At 44.2% G+C, this 25,930-nt stretch overlaps 1 protein-coding gene across 3 annotated transcripts in view; it reads right to left on the bottom strand.

Moving 5' to 3' along the window:
- The window catches only part of GPR107 (G protein-coupled receptor 107), a 102,763-nt gene that overhangs the window by 65,811 nt on the left and 11,022 nt on the right, over positions 1–25,930 (bottom strand). For all 3 annotated transcript variants that reach the window (XM_089913855.1, XM_022578452.2, XM_089913856.1), the window contains exons 2-12: positions 18,941–19,063; positions 18,582–18,632; positions 18,246–18,325; positions 17,067–17,206; positions 15,144–15,181; positions 13,521–13,577; positions 9,532–9,642; positions 9,048–9,181; positions 3,983–4,058; positions 2,352–2,425; positions 1,834–1,951 (exon numbers count right to left, since the gene is read on the bottom strand). In XM_089913855.1, the coding sequence (XP_089769981.1) occupies positions 1,834–1,951; positions 2,352–2,425; positions 3,983–4,058; positions 9,048–9,181; positions 9,532–9,642; positions 13,521–13,577; positions 15,144–15,181; positions 17,067–17,206; positions 18,246–18,325; positions 18,582–18,632; positions 18,941–19,063 (1,002 nt within the window). The remainder of the gene's footprint in view (positions 1–1,833; positions 1,952–2,351; positions 2,426–3,982; positions 4,059–9,047; positions 9,182–9,531; positions 9,643–13,520; positions 13,578–15,143; positions 15,182–17,066; positions 17,207–18,245; positions 18,326–18,581; positions 18,633–18,940; positions 19,064–25,930) is intronic.

The following is a 25,930-nucleotide window of genomic DNA, read 5'->3' as shown; positions in this document are numbered from 1 at the left end:
ACTTCTACAAAAATGTGAAACCTGTCGTGCAATGACTTGGGAAGGGTAGTTTCTCTTTCCATCTAGGACTTATCAGTTAAATCATTACTGAAGCCATAATTCACTTAATACAAATGCAAAAATTAGCTTGAAATTTCAGTCTCCCACCGACACCCAGCCTCTGGGTCCCTCCTGCAGCCCAGTCCACCTAAACACCTGCATTCGTGGCTCTGTCCATGAAGACAAAGTGGGAAACTAACAGCTTAAACGCTTAAGCCCATTTTGTCCTTAGTTCACACTCTTGACACCAGACAAAATGTTCCCAGAGGTGCTGGTGTGGAACCAAGCGCCAATAATGTTCTCGAAACTCCATTTTTACATCATCACTCCCTACTCAGAAATGCACAGTGGCTCCCCGTGACCAAAAGGAAACAGTTTCAACTTTCCAAGGCTGATGCTCAAGGACTTCCCAGACGAGTCCTTACATTTAAATACTCGTAACTTCCTTACATTTAGTTTTTTAAATGGCCATCTTTCCTCCGAGTGACCTGCCACGTAACCTTGTGGGGAACAAAAGGGGGGAAGCTGGGAAGATGGTCCCTTATATCACAGTTTAGGCTATGTGAGGAAGAGTCAAACTGGAGGGGAAGGCAGCGGCTCCTAGAGGGAAGGCGAGGCGGGGCAGGATGGCAGGGGAGGAGCACCCCGGCTCACCGCCTCCGAGCTCTGAGACCTTGGCAGGCTGGAGAACTCAGCCCGGCAGAGAAGTGGCCCCAGTGGCTCAACAGCCAAGACCTGCCCAGCGCCTCAGCACCTCCTGTACACCAGACAGTCGTGTCATGTTTGCCTCCGTCATGTGTCTTACCTTAAAACCTAGGCAAGGCTCATCTCCACCATAGAGCTCTTCCAGATCATTCGAACTGGGGTGAATACTCTCTCGTTGGAAACCTACAGCAACTGGTCTGTACCATTCACTTGGCACTAGTGTGTGCCCCTTATTATTGACCGTGAAGATGGTTTTGCCGCAAGCATTGCCAAACCGCTAATCACCAGAGTGGAGCAGGCCGACCTGGGTGCCCAGAAAGTTGTCCCTCTCCCACCCTCACCTGCCACACTTACACTGTGCTCCAAAATGATTGGCTGACGAGAACAACTTTATCAGATAGAAGCTCCCTGGTCAAGCAGAGCTGAGGAGCTGTGCATCTCTGCTAGGACCTCTCTGTTTATTACGCGTCCCTTACGTCCAGGTTCTATATCCAATAAGACTGTTATACATAAGACAAGGTTCCTCTCCTGAGGGGCTCACAATTTTATAAAGTTGGCCTCAGTCCGGGGCCCCAAACATATAAAGCATTTAATAAATGTTTGCCCCAATGTCTCATATTCTACCGTGTGGAAACTCACTGATGTCATTCAGTTTTAAAATAATTTGTTGGGAATTCCCTGGCGGTCCAGTGGTTAGGACTTTGCGCTTTCACTGCCATGGGTGGGGAACTAAGATCCTGCAAGCCATGCGGCATGCCGGGGGGAAAAAAAAATTTGTTGGTCAAGTCACCGTGTACCCAAGCTTCTTTGCTAACAGGACCATCTTGTTACAAGGCAAACAGATTCCCTAATTTCTCAGCAGCTCCCTATTCACATGCTGGCTTAAAGACGGTTGATGGTGGAGCAACCCCCAGTGCAATGACCTGAGGTCCAGGTCTGTCAGAATTCAGAAAGAGAGGCCCAGTCTCCAACCCCAGAGGCAGAAGCGGGGGTTTCCAGAAGTGACTCCCTCTTCCCAGGCAGGCCTGGAGCTGAGCCCAGCTAAGTGTCAAGAGAGAACGAGGACAAGCAGGACTAGGGTTCCTTTACCTGAAGCGGGATGACAATCATGAAGATCTTTTTGTCTTTATCAGAAAGGATGTGCTTAATGAAAGCCCAGCCGGTGCCAATGAGTGCGATGGTGATGAACAGCAGGGCCCCTTTCAAGCTGCAAGGGAAAAAAATGAACAGACACCAACGGGTCTCTTTAGCGTCTCACTCTGAGAGTTGGAGTGTACAGCTCGTCCTATGATTTCACGCACTGCCGGCAAAAGACAGGTGGCCAGACTCAGGCAATTCACCGGAAGTGAGGAGCACTTTCAGGCACACGCTAGCTAGCTATGCGCCCCACTATCTGATCGGCAGGAGCACGTCGACAGCCCCGAGCTCTCAGGTCGGGACAGCCACTGCATGCCACACGCCTCAGGCCTGGCAGGAATCCGGCAGGCTGCCCTGGGAGGGCAGGGCCAGTCAGCGCGGGGCAGGTCTCGTCCTACCACGGCTTCCCCAACTTGTCTGGCAAGCCACTTGGCAGGATGGGTGCTTCCTGTGTCGCTCTGCATACTTACAGGTGAGTGATGTAGTACACCACAGCCCACCCTTCGATCGGGAAGCCCTGGGAGGAGATATAGTGGTAGTCGATCTGCAATCAAACAAGTGCATTTCAGGAAGATCATCTACTGCAAGCCTTACACACACAGCAGAACAGGAAATGCCACCAGAGGCCCTGGGGACGGGGGACACCCGCTGCCCGTCCGCAATGCTGAGCTTGCTGATGCACAGTGACGCCTGTAAGCGCGCTACAAATGTCAGGGAACCTGCGTCCTGGCAAGGGACTTGACGCAAGGGTTCCCTAGTCCGGGTCCCTCTCCTTCCGGCCGCGCCACACGGCCTGTGGGATCTTAGTCCCCGACCAGAGATCGCACCCGCACCCCCAGGACTTGAAGCTCAGAGTCTTAAGCACTGGGCCACCAGGGAAGTCCCAGGGCCCCTCTCTTGAGGCAGGTGATTCACTCTGGCAAATGGATGCCTATTCTTTTCTTTAAAATCTCCAAGGGAGTTCCCTCGTGGTTAGGATTCCAGGTTTTCACTGCCGTAGCCCAGGTAAAATAAAATAAGATAAAATGACGTATAAAACCACCAAAAAACAAATAAAAAAAAAAAGACCTCCAAATGCCACAGGTCTTTTCAATGCCCCAGTCAAGAGCTTTACCTTTCATAGCCTTGCTGCTTACATAATAAATCAGTCAGTAAAGTCAGTAAAAAAATCTACACGGGATCACCTAGCTTCAACTATGTTATCTTTGGAAAAAAATCTGTAAATTTAGAGCTACCTGAAATCACCAGTGCATTTTAACTAAAGTGACCAGTTTCAGTGGTGGCCCAAATGCTTCCGGGCAGGACTCCCAAAGCTGACATCAGTTTCTTTATACATCTTTCATTCTCCCACACGTGGCTGTCTAGATATGAAAGTGACTCGAGAACCTTATCATTCGTTATCTACATGGTTCCAGAAAGAATCTTTTACCTTACACCCAAATGGGAAATTATCCAAATAACTGTCATTTCTTGAGATTGTAACTGGCTATATTATTACTTTTTCTGTGACAATATTTTTAAGTGCAATAGGATCTTGTGCACATGTCTGGAGACTGTCACCCTCACGCATAACCCATGGATACCTCGTAGGCCTACAAATCAGGGAAGCTGTGGTCTTACTCCCATGGGCAGGCTCATTTCAATCTGCGTCAGTACTAAATATTCAAAGCTTAAGCTCAATTCTTACGCCTCAACCTTTAGAGCATCAGTTTTCTCTCAAATAAGTATCCTAACGCTGAACTTCATATCAAACGGGAACTGGAGGGAATATGTGGAAAAATAAAGGAAGTCATGGAAACAATTCAGCAGGTGGCACACTAATCTCAAGAAATGACTGGGAAAAAAAACCCAAAAAAACCCACCAACAAGTGTTCTGAGAAAACTCTGAGCCTGAAGGTAACGTCTGAAGATCTCAAGTCTAGTATTAGGGAGATTGTGATGATTTACCTCCGTGACCAGTCCCTCCCAGACCAAAGGAGGCTTCATGACAAAGGTATTCTTTCATCTCTTATTTGATGTGTCCTGTCTTCTACTTTATTTTTCCAGACAGCATAGGCATTGTACATCATTTCATAAATGACCCCAAAATACTAATACGTACTGCGTGGAACACCAAGGAAAGAGACTTGGTGAAAGGAAGGGCGGCCATCAACCAGTGAATTTTAAATACATCATTCCTATGTAAAAACAGAGAGAAAAGAATTAAAGGAATATTTCATACTCCCAAAGAACAGGTGACGCTCCAGGCATCATATACTTATAAGGAGGCAGTAAATATAATCTAAGCAAACCACAAACATGAAGCTTTTTAAACAAGTGGTTGCTGCCAGCAGAAAAGGCCTGGAATGGAGTCCCAAGTCACCTCTACTATATAATTCAATGCTGTGAATGGAGCCGAGTTATGCACAATGGGTTTCCAGGCCTGATAAGATGGAAATCTAAACAGGCTGCCAGCTGCTTCTCCAGAAACCACCTTGGAAAGCCCGCAGAGGCAAGAATGAGGCAGATGGATCTATGAAAATGGCGTGAAATCCCCAAGAAGGCAGAGGTGGTTAGGTACAGCTACAGGGGAAATCTGTAGCCAGGGGAGGAGGATTTGGAGCCAGGCAGCAGGGCTGGTCAAAGAGAAAGCGCTGGGGTTGTGCCCCTCTCTCCCCCCTCACAGCTGGAACCTGCCAAACATACCAGGACAGTGGCGCAAAGCACCCACTGCCCCACCTCCCGCTACGGGCACGAGTCCACCTTCAGGCTGCCAGGCATTCAACTCCTCTCTACCCCTTCCCTCCTCATCCTAGGAATTAACCTAATAAGACAAACAAAACCATGATGGAGAAAAGTCTTAAACTCTATTAAAGAAAGCAAACAACGACTTGAGTAAGAGCTACAGTGGGGACTCCCACTCTCGGATATCAAGACATTCTGCAAAGCCACAGCAGTGAAAAATGGGAAATGGGTGTCGCATCAGACAACTAAACCATCATAACAGACTAGAAGGCTTATAAATAGATTCGTGTGTGTACAGAAGCTTGATAGCTAAGGTGATACCAAGTCAGTGGGAAAAGAACAGCCTGCTTAATGACTGACATTGGGAAAAAATTAGCTCAAACCTATATAAGAAATAAGGAAAGCTGGATCTCTGCTTCACACTTACTTACAAACCAGGTGGAGTCTGCTGCTAAGCATAAAATACACATCTCGTAATCTTGGAGTGGGAATGGGCCTCTTAAGATCCAAGGAGCACTGCTCAAAAGACTAAAATTAGAGAGCTGTGACTCCATTAGTATGAAAGATTTTTACTCAACAATTCAACTGGGAGAAGAAATTCGCAATGTCTAAGACATGCAAGGGATTGAGATCCGAATGTGTGAGGAACTTATGCAAAGCAACAAGAAAAACACAGAAAATCCCACAGAAAAATATGCAAATACAGGCAGTCACAGAGGGAAAACCCAGAAGGTTAACATGTCTCTGCTAAGATAATTCATATCACTGATATTCAGAGAAATGCAGAAGAAAATGAGGTACCAGTTTATACCCGTCACACTGGCAAAACATAAGGTGTCAGTGTTGGCACACGTGTAGTAGGAGCATAAGCCGGCACAGGCACGCATCCTGGCGGGCAACCAGTGGCACTTAGCGAAATTAAAGGAGAGCTCCCTGACACCCAGGGCACCTCCTTCCGAGAATGTACTTCAGAGGCTGCAGACCCCTCCGGGGACAGGAAGGAGGGTGGATCATGACAGTATGGGGAAGCAGGGAAATGAAGGCAACCTAGGGGTCCACCATTAAGGGAGTGGGTGAGTGGAATGGGGACGCTCACTGTGGATGACATGGAGTAGCTGGACAGTGATGAACTGGATGTGCACGCAGCCATGTGACTAGATCTTAAAAGAGGATATTCTGAGTGAAAAATGTACAAAAACAATACCTACAGATGGAACAGTTTATATAAATTAAAAATACATGCAGGGCTTCCCTGGTGGCACAGTGGTTAAGAATCCGCCTGCCAATGCAGGGGACACGGGTTCGAGCCCTGGTCCAGGAAGATCCCACATGCCACGGAGCAACTAAGCCCGTGTGGCACAACTACTGAGCCTGCGCTCTAGAGCCTGCGCGCCATAACTACTGAAGCCCGTGCACCACAACTACTGAAGCCCGCGCACCTAGAGCCTATGCTCTGCAACGAGAGAAGCTACCGCAGTGAGAAGCCCGCGCACTGCAACAAAGAGTAGTCCCTGCTCGGTGCAACTAGAGAAAGCCCACGTGCTGCAACGAAGACCCAACACAGCCAAAAATAATAAATAAATTAAATAAATAAATTTATATAAAAAATACATGCAATACCAATAAACATTATTTGTTTACAAGAATACACAAATATCCCCAAAACACATACTAAACGCATCTGAGTGGCTGGCCGTGCGAGGAAGGAACAGGAGAGGGGACAGGAAATAAAACAGGAGAGGGCCTTGCACAGAACGATAAGGAGGGCGTGTCGTGAGCTGACGCACACCCAGTTTCCGGACTGGTTTCCTCCCTGGTACTTTCCTGCTCCAGTGCCTACCTACTTGAAGGTCGAAAGGGGAGTCAAGGCCAGAGTAGTCTGTCCCTCCTGAATAGTAATGAGATTTACCCAGAGTGCAGAACCGTCAAGGGCTGTGCTCACCACACACCCTGGCCACCAAGACTCGCAGTCCAAGTTACAGCACTGATGGCTGGGCCGTTATGTGAATGAAGGAAAGACCTCGGGAGCCACATCGACCTGGCTCACGTGCGGGTTCCACCCTGACGACCTTTATCTCTCTAGGCCTCAGAAACCTCTGCTGAAAATGGGCCAACAATGGCCTCAAGGAGCTATGACATTCAGTGCCTGGCTGGGCAGAGAGCAGGTACCAAACCGATCAGCTGCCCGCGTTCCCTTCCCACTTCCCCGTGCTCTGGGGCCCACAACAGAACCACAAAGGCACAGCAAGCCACTCTGGGTCCCAGGGCCAGCTCTGTTGGGGGATGCTAGCCATGTCTCTCACTTCCCCGCTCAAGGCCTCAATAAGACGAGGCAAAAAATCTCTCAGTTCCCTCCAGCACTAAGGGGCTACAAGTCTCTGAAATGTGCTGGCAGCCCTGGAGTCACATCTGTGACGTGACTCACATGGCTGTCTGTGAGACTCCTGGAAAAACACGGGGATGGGGGCTTCCCTGGTGGCGCAGTGGTTGGGAGTCCACCTGCTGGTGCAGGGGACACAGGTTCGTGCCCCAGTCTGGGAGGATCCCACGTGCCGCGGAGCGGCTGGGCCCGTGGGCCATGGCCGCTGGGCCTGTGCGTCCAGAGCCTGTGCTCCGCAAAGAAAGAGGCCACGGCAGTGGGAGGCCTGCGTACCGCAAAAAAAAAAAAAAAAAAAAAACACGGGGATGGGGCAGAGGGCTGAAATGATACGTTTCTGTATATACGCTATACTTCAACAAGAAGTTTAAAATACGTTGTACAAAGTAGGTCAGCCTCGTTTAATCACAGATTTTAAGCTGCTGCCACGATTTTATAAGTGAACCAGCGACAATGACTGCTGCATCGCTAACTAAAAGGAAATTAAAACACCACTGAACGTCTGGCTAAACTATTTTGTATGTCCCTCATCTTTGCATAGCACCCTGATCTGCAAAACACTCTCGTACACATCATTTCAGGGGGAATCACATAAGAAAACTAAGGATCTAAGACTTTGAGGGGAAGGCAGGGCAGTTATGACTGTCCCAGTTCTGTAGCCGAGGAGAAAGAGGCTTAGAGTGAAGGAAGGCACACAGGCAGTAAGAGTCACAGCATTTACACCTGAAATCAGGTCTCCGACTCCTAGTTCTTACTTTTCTAATAATGGCAAAAGCAAAACTTTCTTTAAAAGAAACAAAGCAGGGCTTCCCTGGTGGCGCAGTGGTTGAGAGTCCGCCTGCCGATGCAGGGGACGCGGGTTCGTGCCCCGGTCCGGGAAGGTCCCACGTGCCGCGGAGCGGCTGGGCCTGTGAGCCATGGCCGCTGAGCCTGCGCCTGTGGAGACTGTGCTCCGCAGCGGGAGAGGCCACAACAGTGAGAGGCCCGCGTACCGCAAAAACAAACAAACAAAAAAAACAAACCAAACACCGCCCCCCAACCACCTTTTATGGCCTGAATTTGTAGGATTCTTTTTTTCTTATTAATGGCTGCCTGACCTCCAGTCCAAACATGATTATGTCGGGTTCTTCACAAGTAAACAAGACACAGTTCCATCCAGCGGATGTAAAAGATTTATAACAAACAGGAACCAGCAACCACATCCAGCAGGGCCCAGTACCCGAGCTGAACATGTCCACTAGAAGACAATCTGGCCACCAGAGGTTAAAGAGATCTCAATCTGTCCCACTGCTCCAGAGAAAGAGGTATCTGGTACTTGGGGGTGCTTAATTATTGTCTGAATTTAAATCCATATTATAATACCATATTCACATACCATCACTTACACAGTTCATGGGCCTTACACTATAACAAACACTTCACACTATTTTCTAACTGAAAATTAGTATTGTTTTCCATTTAGGGGGAGGGACACAAACACTAGCCGCATACATACGCTGCTGCTACCCTCAAGTACCAAGAACAGGAAGTTAAAGCCTCAGGGATTTCAGAAGAAAGGCCAAGAGTCAGGCAGGTGGGCTCTGAAGAGCTTTTCTCGAGTGATGATCCCCTGGAGGTCAGTATCTACCCCGCCCAGGCTCTGCGCTGGGGCCTTCAGTGCTCAGCAGCAACTCCATGCTCCCACCAGGCACTGGGCTGTCGTCACTCATCTTTTAAGAACAAAGAGCCCCTGAATGGGACCAATGTGTTCACTCTGAGTCCTGGACTCCAGTGTCCTCGCTATGGAAATGTTTTGCTTATACATTTTATTTGGCTTGTGTATTACTGAAATATTTGGATTTGCTTTTTAAACAAAGCAATGGGAAGTGAACAAACACCAAGGCATGCAAAGGCCTCCCAGGCGGCAAGGCTCCTGCACGGTCTCCCTTTGTTTCGGGGAACATGCCCTTTGGAGAGAACAGGATCGCTAGTGCCAAGTCCTCTAGGTTCAGAAGACAGCAAAAGGTGAAATTATATAAATCCCCGAACACTCTTGGATGAAGGGCTCAAGGAGGTGATAATTTACCGTCGTTTTCGAAGGATGTGAATCCAGATGGTCCCAGAGAGCAAAAAGAAAAAGGCCATAGAAATGTATAATTTGGGGAGAGGAATTTCTCCTGCTGAGAGGTAGCTGTCAGGATTCTTCTCTGTGATCTCGATCTGAAACCAACATGACATTAATATTTACTTTTCAGAAACAGATCATCCCATATTCAGCAATCTGGAATCTTAGCTGTTTCATGGAAGTTCAAGAAAGTGAGTACCAGCAGATAACAACCACATTCTTAATGCATAGGCTGAAAGCGTAAACACACCCTAAATTGCTTTATATTTTCTTTTTTATGAACCCTCTGCTGAAGTATCCTGCCCACTGGCAGAAATGTTATTTTGACCACATGTTTCTCTTACTCTGGCTTAAGTGTTCTTAAAACTACTCTCCTAAAGAAATAACTGTCTCCCATTTTACACGGCTGACAACACCCACATGTGAGTTTATGTATGGTACTCACATCGAGGCTGAATGAAAACTTGTCGTTAGACCGTACTTCACTTCCAGGGCATTTATGAAAATAAAGACTGTAGAGGCCTTCTTGGTCTTCAGTGCTGATGTTAAAGAAAAACTGAAAGTGAAGAAGAAAAAAATTTAAGGGTACCCAAATCCTCGGCTAAATTTTTAAATCTTAGAAATAAATTGTGAATACCATGAACAGAAGAAAGCAGACTGCTTACTTAGATAATCAAACTCTCCCAGAGCAGTGTCTAAACAGACATTTTCTTATTCTGTGATACCCTCCTAATATTTTGTTATAACAATTTTCAAGCTAACAGAAAGGTTACCAGAATTATACCTATGTACCCCCTACCTAGATCCTACAATTAACAATTTACTACACTTGCTTTATCACATATCTATCCATCAGTGATGGGTTTTTGCAGAAGTCTGCAGAGCTAACCTAAGATACAGTTTTCTAGTTTTCAAGCCAACATATTGTTGTTTTGCTCTTTGGTAAAAAGTACTTCTGAGAAAGAAAGGAGGTTCATCTGATACTTGAAAAGGTAAAGGACCAGTATTCCCTCATCAAAATTTACCCCTATGATCTTAAACAACAGTAACAGAGGCTACATTTTCTACATTTAGACATTTTTCTTTGCTTTCAACATTATTTCATGTATTCAAATGAAGTTTAATGTAAATTTAAAAATGTATATATATAAAAAGATCACAGAATGTGACACTTTAATCAATTCCAGAGAACATTTTACTAAAAGCCTAAAATACACTGACTAGGGTTACATATATAGGTGGTAAACTATGAAGAAAAGTGAGGAAATGGTTATGATAACATCTTTCACGACAGGGGCTACTCTAGAGTTGAGAGGAGCACGAGGGCCACAAGGGGGCTCTGGGGTGTTGGCGCTGTTCTAGCTCTCGTCCCAAGTGATGGTTACAAAGGGGATTATTTACAATTACTTGCACTCAACCTAAGTACTATGCACTGTTCTGTAGGCACTATACCTCAAAATGTAAAAGAATGGGGGGAAGAAAGAGACATCTCACAAGAAGACGAAAAGAAAAGACCAAGAATTATTCAAGCTGAAATTATTAGCGTTAAACCATGTCCCAAACTCTGCACTGTAAAGTGAGAGCATGTATTCCCGTCCACCCAAGGTAGCCACAAAAAGAAAACTTTTCTAAACATGTAATTTTAATTACAAAAGTAAGACTCTCATGAAATTTCTAAAAAATATTTTTTAAAAAAATCAATAGGGGGCTTCCCTGGTGGCGCAGTGGTTGAGAGTCCACCTGCCGATGCAGGGAACACAAGTTCGTGCCCCGGTCCGGGAAGATCCCACATGCCGCGGAGTGGCTGGGCCCGTGAGCCATGGCCGCTGAACCTGCGCGTCCAGAGCCTGTGCTCCGCAACAGGAGAGGCCACAACAGAGAAAGGCCCGCGAACCGCAAAAAAAAAAAAAAAAATCAATAGAACCATCATGGTGGATCAGAGTAGACATCTGACACTTGAAGGGAAAAAAACAAAACAAAATAAAGCAAAAATGAAAATTTTAGGGTTGGGGTAAGCCCTGACAGTCCCTTTCCAGCTCTAGGTAGATAAACTATCAGACCTCCTCTGTGGATGGAGCAGAAAAGCTCAGAATGACTGTACTGTCCAAAACTGGGAGGACACTGGGTAGCAGAACACTAAGGAGCCACCTGCCGGCTTCTTTACAAGGAGAGGGGAAGCCAGGGAGAAAGCGAGCTGCCCATTCTGTGTGCTGCCTGTTCTATGCATCCCAAGAACCCTATGAACTGGCTGTTTGAAGCAATTGTTCTGAATCACCACAAATGCTGCTTTCCCCTTAGTACTCACCTTGACACAAAGCACTAGTAACTGACAAATGTGTATCCTATAAATGCTTTCCTTTTGTGACTTAAAAAAGAAACATTCAAAATACTTATTTTATTAACAAACATTTTAAAGTGAGGGAAAGAAGACAGAAAAGTACCTTTTGTATTTTCTTAAGAAGGTAGTAAAGCAAAGTGATTAAACACATGGGCCTTGGAGTCAGACAAACCTGGGTTTGAACCCTCCCATTGGGCAAGTTACTTAACCTCTCTGAGCCTCAGTTTCCTCATCTGTAAAAGGAGAATAATAACAGTACCTAATTCACAGACTGTTGGGAGGATGAACTGAGATAATGATGACATGTAAGTACTTAGCACGATGTTTGACTCACTCATTCATCTCCATAATGACTAATGCGCAGCCTGTTATGGGCCAGGCCCAAGATGAGGAATTTCATATACAGCAGCAATAAAGCAGATAGAGGGCTTCCCTGGTGGCACAGCGGTTGAGAGTCCGCCTGCCGATGCAGGGGACACGGGTTCGTGCCCCGGTCCGGGAGGATCCTGCATGCTGCAGAGCGGCTGGGCCCGTGAGCCATGGCCGCTGAGCCTGCGTGTCCGGGGCCTGTGCTCCACAACGGGAGAGGCCACAACAGTGAGAGGCCCGCATAATGCAAAAAAAAAGCAGATAGAAATCCCTGCCCTTATGGCTACCTTCTAAAGGGAGAGACAGATAATAAATACAGTAAATAAGTACAAGTATACCGTATGTTGGAAAGAAGCACTAAGGGAAAAAACAGAGCCAGGGGTGGGGCGGGGGGTGCTGCATTTAGAACAGGGCGATTGGAGGAAGCTTTGTTGAAAAGGTGACATTTGAGCAGAGACTTGAAGGAGGAAGAAATTGATCACACAGATTCTGAGGGATGAATGTCCCTCCAGCAGGTACAGCTAGAGCAAAGCCCAAGGCCTGATCTTTTCTAGGAGCAGCAAGGTGGCCTGTGTAGCTGGAAGAGAGTAATAAGCAGGGGGTGGGGAGGAAACAGGAGCTGAGGCAAAAAAGTTGACAGCAGCTGGACCATGTAGGTTTGCAGACCACGTGGAAGGACTTGGGATTTTACTCTGAGACAGAAGGGAAGCTGTTGAGGATTCAGAGCAGATGAGCACCCCAAAAGCTCTCAGTTAGCTGTTAATACCGACGGTCACTAAACTTAAAAGAACATATAAAAATTGTTAGATAGGCAAAAGAATCTATGGTGAAAGAACTCAGAATAGCAGAGGCAGGGGTGGGGGACTTTCGGAGATGGTAAAAATACAGAGAATCTTGAGAGTGGGTTATGTGGGTGCATGCAGTTGTCAGAATTGATTGAACCATACACGTAAGACCTGGGCATTTCCCTCTAAGCAAATTATACCTCAATTAATGAAAACTGGTTAGGAAAGAGACAGTGATCCTTACAAATTAATGATAAAAGATTATTTGTATAGTGCTTTACAAAGCACTTTTATTTTTGAAGAATGATACGCCTAACAACCCTATGAGACACGCGCCCTCATTTTCCATTTTCAGATCATTCAAGAGCGAGGTTCAGAAGGTGAGTGAGCTGTCCAAGGTCACCAGCTAGCACATGTGCTCTGAGATCCAGTCCAGTGTCCTCCCCCGGACCCCACACACGGGCTGTGATGCTGCCATAAACACTCATGTGCTGTTAACAATGGTGACAGCTGAGCAGCTCACTCAGGCCTCTAAGGCTCAGTGAACTCATCTCTGAAATGACAACATCACCCTAAAAGATCACAATGGTCCTTTCAGGTACAGAAGTTTGTGTTTCTGACACACTCTGAATGGGAGGCAGCATGGGATTGGAGAGGCAGAGGTGTGGGGACAGCCAGGGAGAACTGGGTTGGAATCCGGGCCTTCTCACTCACACTGAACATAGCACTCTGAGTTATTCTCTCTCAGAGATTTATGATTTGATAAGTGGTGGGTAACAATACCCACCTTGTAGGTTTGTTATGGAGAGAGCTACTGTATTCAAGTGACTGACACATAGCATACCTAAATTACTACTCCTAAATTCAAAATTTCTATAAAAATTCACCCTTTTACATGGTAGAGAGAAATTCTACGAAGCTTGACTGAAAGAGAATACATACCTGAAATGAAACTGCCCCATCATTATTACGAACAGAAAAGGATTTCTCTCCTGTTGCCTAAAAAAGACATTAACGACCTATTTTAGAATGAGACTGGTGGAAAAAGCATGCTAATAAAAATAAAAATTTTAAAACTCCAAAACATGCTTTTCTTAAACCCAAGCTTTCTTCAAAAGCTCACTGAAAAAGAAATTCACCATTTTTTCAAGATGTATGAAATTACCTTTCACAGAGAATGGTAATTCTTTACCCATTTCCTTTTCTCATCTACCTCTTGTCTCTTCAAGCTAGTCTTAAAGCTTCCGCTAGACAACGGATGCCAACCCAGGTCACACCCTGACACAGCACCTGGGCTCCATCCCCGACTTCAAATGATCTACAAACTGCCACCAGTATGACAGACTGAAGGTAAGTAACAAAAAGAAGGAACTACTGATCCACGGAACAGCATGGGCGAACCTAAAATAATTATGCTAAATGAGAGAAGACAAAAAAGAGCAGGTATTGCATAATTCATTTATAGCAGCTTCTGTAAAACTAATCTATAGTTACAGATCAGTTGTTACTTAGGGACAGGAAGGTGACAAAGGGACAGGAGAAACCTTTGGGGTGATGGACATGTTCACTCTCTTGTTGTGGTGGTGGTTTCATAGGTGTACACACAAGCCAAAACTTATCCAATTGTCACTTTAAATATATGCAGTTTATTATATATCAATTATACTTCAATAAAGCTGTTAAAATAAAACAAAATAAAATACCGCCATTTGGATGTCCCATCACTGAAAAATCAAGATATCCCAAACCAAAACTTTCCCGTTTTTCCTTCTGCTATTTCTACTTCCTACACCTCTGGGGGGGAAAAAAAAAATCTACCTCTTCTCCTACCCTCCCACCAGCCCCAAATGACCTCCCAGACTGATTGCAAAGCTCTGCTCTAGTTCAGATCCTCATCACCCTAAACCTGTATTATCACAACAGCATTCCTCCTGGTCCCTCTAGTTTCACTGTCTCCCTCTCCAAGGCTACCCTGCACATTCCTTCAGAACTATGACCTTCCCTTAACACCTTCTGCATCACATTCCATCCTTGTCAAGAACACACGATGACTTCCTGTTTTCTGTGCATCGATGCCTTCAACTTTCCAGCCCTCTGTTAACTAAGACACCTCTCTCTGCTCCCAAATAGGTAGCTTTTACTTCCAATAGGCCAGTGCCCAGCACCTGCCATGCTCATCTCCACTTCCGGTCTTTGCTCATGATGGCCTTCACCTCCTTCGCTCTCTTCTTCCCCAAACAATCTACCAAACTTCAAGCCCTGGTGACGCCTCCCTCCAGAGGGCTCTCCGAGAGCCCACTTCCCTCTCCTCTCACTATCTGAGCCTCTATCGTGTAAGTGCTGTATAGCTCAGCACTCAGTCTTACTTTGAAATTGTTTCCGAGTGCCTGAGTTATCTCCCCAAACAGAAAGCAACCCCCTGTAGATCAGGCATGCAGATGTATGTGTGCGCACCTGTGTGTGTACATATATACATATGTATATACATTCCTATATGCACACACATACACAGACATACATATTACACCCAGGAAAGCTGAGAGCTTAAGTCAGGTTATTTCTTACCTTTGAATCCACTGTACTTCTTTCAGACTTTCCACTGTCTAGAAGCAGAACCATTTAAGAGTTATTATTGCATGATTCAGCTCATATGTATATTACAGTATCATTTTATGAGACTCTAGCTCGTCTAATATCAAATAATTGCAACAATCAAAACGGTGAGGCCACGTGCCATCTTGTGAAATGCCATCTGCTTAGAACCCCAAACACTCCTGAGCTGTAGAAGCCGCAAATGGCAACCTGTTCTATTATAAATGCAATCTAATAAATGAGAATATTCAGTACAGACGAGGGAAATCATCTCTAAATAACCTAGTGCATGTTACTGTCAGAGATACCACGTGGAATGACTTCCTTATCTTCTAAGTAATTACATTTGAAAACAGATCATTGTTTAAAATACATATATAATATATAAGATTTATTTATATACATGGAAAAATAGGAAATAATATTAGCATAAAGCATACTATTTTTATTTCCACAGCAAGGAGTGTAGAAATTGCTAATGACTTCTTTCAATGAACAGAGAGGGCAGCTGTGTCTTATTTTTACTTAAGACCCTCTTCATGAGGAAGACAGCATCTCAAATTCCCTGCAGGAAGGGAGAGAGTTTCAGAAAAAAAAGAAGGAAAAGAAGATTTTCTGCCCAGGGAATGGTTATGTGAGCCTGAGGAACCTGGACGAGGAGGAGATGGTGCACATACGTGAAACTACATCATCACACAAATGTAACATTGCTGCACATCTTTTAATCTGGGTCAGAATTTTGACAAACCGAGAAAAAGACACATAAATAATACAATAAATAGTTATCTTTAAAGCACTCATATAAATTATTAGATAAACCTAACGGTTAATGAAAGAGGTGACAAATATAAATTGGTTAATCAACATATGGAGGAAAAGAGCAGCCTCAGTAATAAGAGTGACTTCAGGGCTTCCCTGGTGGCGCAGTGGTTGAGAATCTGCCTGCCAATGCAGGGGACACGGGTTCGAGCCCTGGTCTGGGAGGATCCCACATGCCGCGGAGCAACTAGGCCCGTGAGCCACAACTACTGAGCCTGCGCGTCTGGGGCCTGTGCTCTGCAACAAGAGAGGCCGCGACAGTGAGAGGCCTGTGCACCGCGATGAAGAATGGTCCCCGCTTGCCACAACTAGAGAAAGCCCTCACACAGAAACGAAGACCCAACACAGCCAAAAATTAATTAATTAAAAAAAAAAAAAGTGACTTCAAAATCAAGAATACCTTTTTGCCTTTCACTTTAGAATTTAAAAAACAAAACAAAACCAAAAACCCAGTATTGTCTAGGACATGGTGACGTGGGCACTATTCTTATATATTTCCCAATAGGAGTATAAATTCACACCACTCATGTGAAGAGGAATGAAAATATGTATCAATATTCTCAAAAGTATTCATATCCTTTGAACCAGAAATTCCAATTCTGGGAACCCATCCTAAAGAAAGTTCTACATATGAAAAAAAATCTACAAATAACAATGTCTGATGTAGCAATGTTTTAATATAATAGCATCAAGGTTGAAATATGTCTCTTTAAGGGGAAAGGCTGAGCAAATTACAGTATCCATTTAATGGGATATCTGATAAGTATGAAATAACTTAAAGTTGAGTGAACAGGGATGCTTATAAAATTATAAACGTGTATGAGTTTTAAAAATCAAATATTCTAGACTTAGGAAACAAGTTTAGAAGGAAATATAAATTACTAAAATTCTAACACAGGGAGTAAGGAGAAATGACATTTCTTCTCCCATATTTTCCACATTTTTCTTTGTTACATATTTTTATATCACCTCAAAAATAAAATAATGCTAAGATTGTATGTGTTTTTACTCAGGAACAAAACAGAATCTACAGATCAGGGTAGTGAAGAAAATGCTCGCTTCTACCTCACAGTTTACCTTGTTTTTTCTGAGTCTGGCTCCCTGCTGAAACAGCGTTAACACCAGGCTCCTGGCTCTGACCAAGGACTTTCTCATCCTTGCTGAAGATGATCTTTGGTAACTGGGTACCAGCTTCTGGTGGAGATCTTATTCGCACTCTGTATTCAAACAAGACAGAAGAAAAAGAGTTCAAAGTACTGCTTATGGCCAGTAAGTGTTGTAAGTTAGGTGTTATTTCCAGCTCTAAATCCATCATCTCATGCAGTCCCATGATGTCCTATGATGCAGATTCTATTATCCGCATTTTACAGGTGTTGAAATGAAAGCTCAGAAAGGTTAAAGAACCTGCCCAAGAGTAGTAAGCCAGTGAGCAGCTGGGTGAGGACCTGGGCAGTCTCACTCTAAAGCTTAAGTTCGTAGCAACCATACAATTCTGAGGTACACATTCCCCCCTAAGTATGTGCAATGTGTTCAACAAATTGGTGTACAAGGGAAAAGGAACAAGAGGTAAAAAAAACCCCAGTAAGATGTTAAGGTGAAGCCGTGGGGAGCACGCGAGGGGCAGTGAGCATTATTAGTAGCCCGCCTAATATGCATTTCCTCCCTTCTCCCTGCTTACCAGACCGCAATTTTGTTTGCCCCATCCCGCCTGAGGAGGAACCAGCAAGTTTCCATGCCTGAGTGGACACGCAACCTCAGCTGGCACCATCACTCGTACCAAGGGGCCCATGTCTAGCACTGAACGGGGAGGAGCCTTCCTCTCTTCCCCTTAGCTGGATGCAGACAACGCATTCACTTCACTGAACACACCATGTTATTTCACACCACTCTGCGTTTGTATATCACGTTCCCTTTGCCTAAAATGCTCTTCCCTTTCTTACTCATCTGTAAAGTCTATTCATGAGAAGGGTGGTCGCACCAACACTTCTCTGAAGCTTTCCCTTCTCTTCTGCAATCCTCAGTCTCTCTGCTCTACTACTTCTCTAGTTTGCTGTGGTCGTTTGTATTGCTCTTCTGTCTCCCTCATCCATCAAGAAGCTCCTCCAGGACTGGACCTCTGTCTTCCTCATCTTGTTTTTAATCTCCAGCACTCAGCAAAATATTTGGCATGTAGCAGACAATAAATGGTAACTTAACTACCAAATTCCCCCTAACTTTACTCTAGGATTGAACTGAAGGATTAGTAGAATTACTTACTCACTTCTGGAGATGTCTAGGATTAGAAGGGTGACAGAGGCAGACTGTTTCTTTAAAATACAGTAATTCACATCTTCATCCTGAGAAAGGAAGACCCAATTACACACCACCTTATTCATTCACACTGGAGTAAGAACAAAACGTTTTCAGGAACTAAGCAAATAAGTGGCCCAGACTCCATTCAAATAACACAACTGTGGGTGCTCAGAGATGCTTGCAAGTCAAAGCTGCTACCACCTCAAGAAAACAGCACTGACGGAAGCAGGGTGTTTCCACCCAGCCCAGCGTCTTGGGTTCGAGTGAAGGGAGTGATCAGGTCATGCATTTGATGCTCACCAGATAAGAAGAAAATCCATCATTCTTTGTGCGGTCTAGGCTGAATCCAATCTAAGAGGAGGTAAAAACAATGGAAGTAAAGAACCACATGATGCCCGGGCGCCCTTACCTTCATTACTCCAAGAGCAGAAAGGTGACTCTTTTGGCCTGGCCACCTCTTGGTTTCCTTAGCATTCATTTTGTAAGAAGGATCAGTTGTTACTAAAATTATTCAAGAATTACAACTTAACTGTTAAGAATAAAACTATCTGACGCCCGCTCACAAGTTTAATTTTCTCTACATTCTGATACTTCATATTTAAGTATGGGGTGAAGCTTTCACCTAAGCAACAGAAAAGATGTCCTGGAAAGGCACTTACAGTTGCGTCCTTGTCTGTGGCTCCTTCAGGCTCATTCACTGAAAGGCTACTGACATTCACCATCATGTACCCATTCTTGAAGAATCCAAAGGTGTTCAGATGAACCTTATGCCTCACATCATCCTAAAAGGATTTGCAGTGGTGGAATTAGTAACACGGAGAAGTTAACTTGATTAGTTAACCTATTCATTTGCTTGGAAAACTATGGTTACCTAGTTCCCTGCTACCTAACCAACGTTTCTATATATTCAGTAATACAGACAGCTGTGTTCTTGCTCCAAAAGCTGAAGAAGACTCATCAGATACGCATAATATAGCAACAATTTTGCAGAAGGAAACGCACAATAGATTCAATTCATTCCAGTGTATTTGTAAGGGTCCCGGGGGCAGACTCGATGGCCTGTGGAATGTGGATTCCAGGAAAGGAGGAACAGTGTTTTAGTCATCCTCCCATGCTCCCTTCAAGTACAAGGCCTGGCATCCAGTAGGCACTCAAAACATGGAGGCGGGGGAGAAGAGGCCAAAGCTGCTCCAAGAATACACTCATTTATATAAACCTTCTTAGGCGTTTTAGTGTAACCGGCTCCTCCCACTGCAGGACAACAGGAATATCTGAATGTTACTTGAACCTATCTCAAAATGGTGATTCCAATGTCAACTCAGTCAACAAATTTTAGGGCCAACGGAGCAATGATATTAGTGAGTACTTCTAAGTTGAGGTTCCACAAAGACGCTTCACATTGTGCAGTCATGAGTTTTATACTGAGAATTATTTGCCCAAATGTGCACAGTTATTAAGTAGCTCCTGAATGCAAGGCATTATGCTAAGCACTTTTCTAAAGCTCGGATTTGGTTCTTCCTCAAATCCGCAGAGCCATTAATGGTAGTGTTTGTTTCTTGCTCATGTTTTAGAACTCTATCCGTTGTTTCTTTCATTTTAAATATAGCTCTCTTACAACATATTGAGGAGCTCTGAAACCCCTAATTCTGTTCTTGGTCATCTCTGCTGACTTTCCTAGCAGTTTGTTTCTTTGTGTGAGGGGTAACTTTTTATTTCTAGACTTGGAGCTTCTGGACTTCAGAGGTAGTCTAATTGCAAACACCAAACGCCTGTGATGAGAGGCTAAGGATCAGATCTTCAGCAGAAAAATCAAACTGACTCCTCCCATAGCTAAGACACGTTTTACTGCCGTTAGGAGGGCTCTATTTCCTAGCCCACTCTTTCACTCGAGGAACAGAGCTTTGGAGAGGCTGCTGTTACCAGCCGAGCAGAGGGGCACAGTCCCGGCGGCCCTCCAGGCCTGGGTCTAGGGCTTTGGCTCCTGCTCTCCCTCACCGGCTGCTCAAAATCCAAGGCTCTGGGTCCAGATTTCTACGCCTTGGGGCAGCCCTGGCTTGTGTTATTTTGCCTCTGGGGTTTCAGCTCCTTCTTCTCCCTCTCCCCTTTATCTGGCCCTGGGACTTTCCCTCCTCTTTCTAGGAGCCCAGCTATGCATTTGCTAGACTTCCTTCCACCTCCAGGTGGGATGGAGGAGCTTGCAGCTAACCAGCACTCCCCGGGAGAAAAAAAAAAAAAAAGCCAGATAAGATAACTTAACTGCTATCTTCCGGAAGTCATCCGCTAGAAGACACTGGAGAGCTGCTAGACCACAAAAACCAGAAAAGCTGGGCTTCCCTGGTGGTGCAGTGGTTGAGAGTCCGCCGGTTCCTGCCCCGGTCTGGGAAGATCCCACATGCCACGGAGCGGCTGGGCCCGTGAGCCATGGCCGCTGAGCCTGCGCGTCCGCAACAGGAGAGGCCACAACAGTGAGAGGCCCGACCTCACTGTACCGGGGTGGGGGGTGGGGCGGTGCGGGGGGACAAAAAAACAGAAAAGCTAAAGCTCCCAGTCTTTCCTGGGACTCTAAGAGAGATGAACCTCCACGGAACATGATTTGAGCGGGCATCTTCTCAGTTCTCCCGAAGGTATTACAAGGCTACTACCATCCTAGACTCACAGGACAGAAATTAATTCAGCTACATATGATGGATCACTTTGGACTTTAGGGCTTAATACTCCGGCAAAATCCATAGATGAGAAGGGCTACAGAGGGACAATGAAGGAAAATGAAAAAATTCCTGCCCCATGCAACGTGGATGGATCTCACAGACATAACACTAAGCAAAACAAGCCATATGCCCCATAGGTATAACAAATTCAAATTCAAACGTTGGGGGAAATCCGCTAAAGGCAATAGAGCTCAGGACGGTGGTTGGTTATTCTTGGTAGGGAGAGGCTTTCCAGTCACTGGGGGGATGCGGCCTTTAGGAGCTTCTGGAAATGCTTGGTAACATTGTTGCTGGCTGCACAAGTATTCTTACACAGTGGAAATTCATTGAGTTGTATGCTTACGATGAGTATTTTCTTTAGCGTGTATATTATACTTCAATAAGTTTAAATTTTGAAAAGTATGTTTGTTCTAATTTATCACGCATTTAGATGCTGTGTAGCAAAAATGGAAGCCTGTTAATCGATTTTTATATTCACATAGTCCACCACAGTGTCTATTTTCTAGGTTTTGGGGGGAAAATGTTTCAATTGTAACCTTATAACAGTGATTTTTTTCCATACAAACTCTATTCCTTTACTGTTTTTTTTTCACTTTTGTATAGCATTTCACTTGATAATACAATGCCATTAAAAACATGTTTTTGAATATTTTAAACAATCACAACAGCATCACAACTCCCTGTTTTCAGCACTTACCAAGAACTGGGTTATGTGCCAAGGGCTTTCCTATGATGTCTAATCCTCACTCAGCCCAGTGTGGTTAAAAGCAGTATCCCCATGACAGGGATGAAGACACAAGTTCAGAGATGAAACGCTACCCAAGACTATGGACACTCTAAGTGGTAAAGCTGGGATTTCAACACAGATCTGACGTGAAAGCCATTTTCACACCACTATCCCCTAATATTGCAAAGTAGTAACAATATAATATTAAACGCAGGTTGGAGTACCTAGAAGAAATGGACAAATTCCTAGAAACATATAACTTACCAAGACTCAATCTGAAGAAACAGAAAAGCTGAATAAGGAGACTGAATCAGTATTCAAACAGTTAAGGAAAAATTAACACCAGTGTTTCTCAAACTCTTCCAAAAAATTGAAGAGGAGGGAACACTTCCAAACTTATTCTACAAGGCCAGAATCATCCTGATACCAAGCCTATAAGGACACTACAAGAAAAGAAAATTACAAGCCAATATCCCTGATGAACAAAGATGCAAAAATCCTCAACAAAATACTAGCAAACCAAATTCAACAGCACATTAAAAGCCTCATACACCATGATCAAGTAAAATTTATCCCTGGGATGCAAGGATGGTTCAACATACGTAAATCAATAAATGTGATACACCACATTAACAAAGTGAAGGAAAAAATCCTATGATTATCTCGGTAAATGCAGAAAAGGCATTTGACAAATACAACATCCTTTCATGATAAAGACGCTCAACAGATCAGGTATGGAAGGAATGTACCTCAGCATGATACAGGCTGTAATATGACAAGTCCACAGCTAACATCATACTCAACAGTGAAAAGGTGTAAACTTTCCCCCTAAGATCAGGAACAAGGCAAGGATGCCTACTCTCACTATTCAACACAGTACTAGAAGTTCTAGCCAGAGCAATCAGACAAGAAAAAGAAATAACAGGTATCCAAATTGGAAAGGGAAAAGTAAAATTGTCTCTGTTCAGAGATGACATGATGTTATATATAGAAAACACTAAAGACTCCTCCAAGAAACTATTAAAACTAATAAATTCATGGGACTTCCCTGGTGGTGCAGTGGTTAAGACTCCGCACTTCCAATGCAGGAGGCCCGGGTTCAAACCGTGGTCAGGGAACTAGACCCCACAAGCATGCCACAACTAAAGAGTTCCCATGCCACAACTAAGGAGCCCACCAGCCGCAACTAAGACCTGGCACAACCAAATAAATAAATAAATATTTTTTAAAACCTAATAAACAAATTCAGTAAAGTTGCAAGACAAAATCAACATACAAAAATTAGTGGCATTTCTTATACAATAACGAAATATCTGAAAGAGAAATAAAGAAAACAATTCTATTTTCAATAGCATAAAAAAAACAACAGGAACCTCCCTGGTAGTCCAGCAGATAAGACTCTGCACTCCCAATGCAGGGGGCCCAGGTCTGATCCCTGGTCAGGGAACTAGATCCCGCATGCATGCCGCAACTAAAAGTTCACATGCTGCAACTAAGAAGTCCACGCGCCACAACTAAAGATCCTGCATGCCGCAATGACGATCCCGCATGCTGCAACTAAGACCCAGTGTAGCCAAAATAAATAAATAAAAAATAAATAAATAAATATTTTTTAAACTTTGGAATAAATTTTACCAAGGAGAAGGAAGAACTATACAATGAAAACGACAAAAACACTGATGAAAGAAATTAAAGAAGACACAAATAAATGGAGAGATAAGCTGTATTCATGGATTGGAAGAATTAACATTGCTAAAATGTCCATTCTATCCATATCATTCAGTGTAATCCCTATCAAAATTCCAGTGGCATTTTTCACAGAACTAGAACAATCCTAAATTCACATGGTACCACAAAGACCTTAAAGCAATCTTGAGTAACAAGAACAATGCTGAAGGCATCACACTGACTGATTTCAAAATGTATTACAAAGTTATAGTAATCAAAATAGTATGGTACTAGCATAAAGATATATAGACCAATGGAACAGAATATAGAGCCCAGAAATAAATCCACTGATTTATGTTCAACTGATCTTTGACAAAGGTGCCAAGAACACACAGTGGGGAAAGGATAGTCTCTTCAATAAACGGTGTTGGGAAAACTGTATATCCACATGCAGAAGAATGAAACTGGACCCTTTTCTCACACCATATACAAAAATCAGCTCAAAATGGATTAATGACTTAAATGTGAGACCTGAAACTGTAAAACTACTACAAGAAAACATAGGAAAACAGCTTCTTAACAATGGTCTGGGCAATAACTTTTTGGATAGTAACCAAAAGCACAGGCAACAAAAGAAAAATAGACAAATGTGACTGCATCAAACAAAAAAGCTTCTGCACAGCAAAGAAAACAATCAACAGAGTGAAGAGACAACCTACAGAATTAAGAAAAATATTTGCAAACCATGTATCTGATAAGGGGTTAGTTAATATCCAAAATATACAGGGAACTAAAACAACTCAATAGCAAGAAAACAAATATCCTGATTTAAAAATGGATAAAGGGGCTTCCCTGGTGGCACAGTGCTTAAGAATCTGCCTGCCAATGCAGGGGACACGGGTTCAAGCCCTGGCCCGGGAAGATCCCATATGCCGTGGAGCAACTAAGCCCATGCTCCACAACTACTGAGCCTGAGCTCTAGAGCCCGTGAGCCACAACTACTGAAGCCCGCGTGCCACAACCACTGGAGCCTGCGTGCCACAACCACTGAAGCCTGTGCGCCTAGAGCCTGTGCTCCGCAACAAGAGAAGCCACGACAATGAGAAGCCCGCTCACTGCAACTAGAGAAAGCCCGCGCGCAGTAACAAGACACAACACAGCCAAAAATAAATAAATAATTTTTAAAAAAAGGATAAAGGATCTGAATAGACATTTCTCAAAAGAAGACATAAAAGGTGCTCAATATCACTAATCATCAGGGAAATGTAAATTAAAGCCACAATGAAATATCACCTCACACATGTTAGAATGGCTATTATCAAAAAGTCAAAGGACAACAAGCATTGATGAGGGAGTGGAGACAAGGGAACTCTTGTACACTGTTGGTGGGAATGTAAATTAGAAGAGTCATTATGGAAAACAGTATGAAGGTTCCTCAAAAAATTAAAATTAGAACTCTAGGGAATTCCCTGGCAGTCCAGTGGTTAGGACTCACTGCTTTCAAAGCCGTGGCCCGGGTTCAATCCCTGGTCAGGGAACTAAGATCCCATAAGATGCGGGCGCGGCCAAAAAAAAAACCTCTATATGATGCAGCAATCCCACTTCTGGGAATAAATCCAAAGGAAGTAAAATCACTATCTTGAAGAGATAGCTGTAACATTATTCACAATAGCCAAGATATGGAAACAATCTGAGTAGCTGTCAGCAGATAAATGGATAAAGAAAATGTGCGTTTATGTATGGACTATTTTTCAGCCTTAAAAAAGAAGGAAACCTTGTCATCTGCAACAACACAGATGAACCTGGAAGATATTACGCTAAGTTAAATAAGCCAGACACACAAAGACAAATACGGCACAGTCTCACTTATACGTGGAACCTAAAAAAGTTGAATTCTAAGAAGCAAAGAGCAGAATGGTGGTTACCAAGGCTGGGGGTAGAGGGAAATGGAAAGATGTTGGTCAAAGGGTACAAAGTTTCAGATACGCAGGATGAGTAAATTCTGCAGATTTAATGTACAACGTGGTGACTACAGTTAACAATACTGTATTCCTGGGGCTTCCCTGGTGACACAGTGGTTAAGAATCCGCCTGCCAATGCAGAGGACACGGGTTCAAGCCCTGGTCCGGGAAGATCCCACGTGCCACAGAGGAACTAAGCCCGCGAGCCACAACTACTGAGCCCGTGTGCCACAATTACTTAAGTCCGCACACTCTAGGGCCTGTGCTCCACAACAAGAAAAGCCACTGCAATGAGAGGCCCATGCACCACGACGAAGAGTAGCCCCCGCTCACCGGAACTAGAGAAAGCCCGCGCGCAGCAACAAAGACCCAACGCAGCCAAAATAAATAAATAAATTTATTTATTAAAAAAAACCAATACTGTATACTTGAAATCTGCTAAGAGAGTAAATCTTAACTATTCACAAACATACAATCAATTTTTTTTTTTTTTTTGCCTTACGCGGGCCTCTCACTGTTGTGGCCTCTCCCGTTGCGGAGCACAGGCTCCAGACGCGCAGGCTCAGCGGCCATGGCTCACGGGCC

Source organism: Delphinapterus leucas, chromosome 6, assembly GCF_059928025.1.
Source record: "Delphinapterus leucas isolate spDelLeu-1000000601 "Yukka" chromosome 6, BTC_Dleu_Yukka2, whole genome shotgun sequence".
NCBI classification, from domain to species: Eukaryota; Metazoa; Chordata; class Mammalia; order Artiodactyla; family Monodontidae; genus Delphinapterus; species Delphinapterus leucas.
This window is presented reverse-complemented; position numbering and strand designations above follow the sequence as displayed.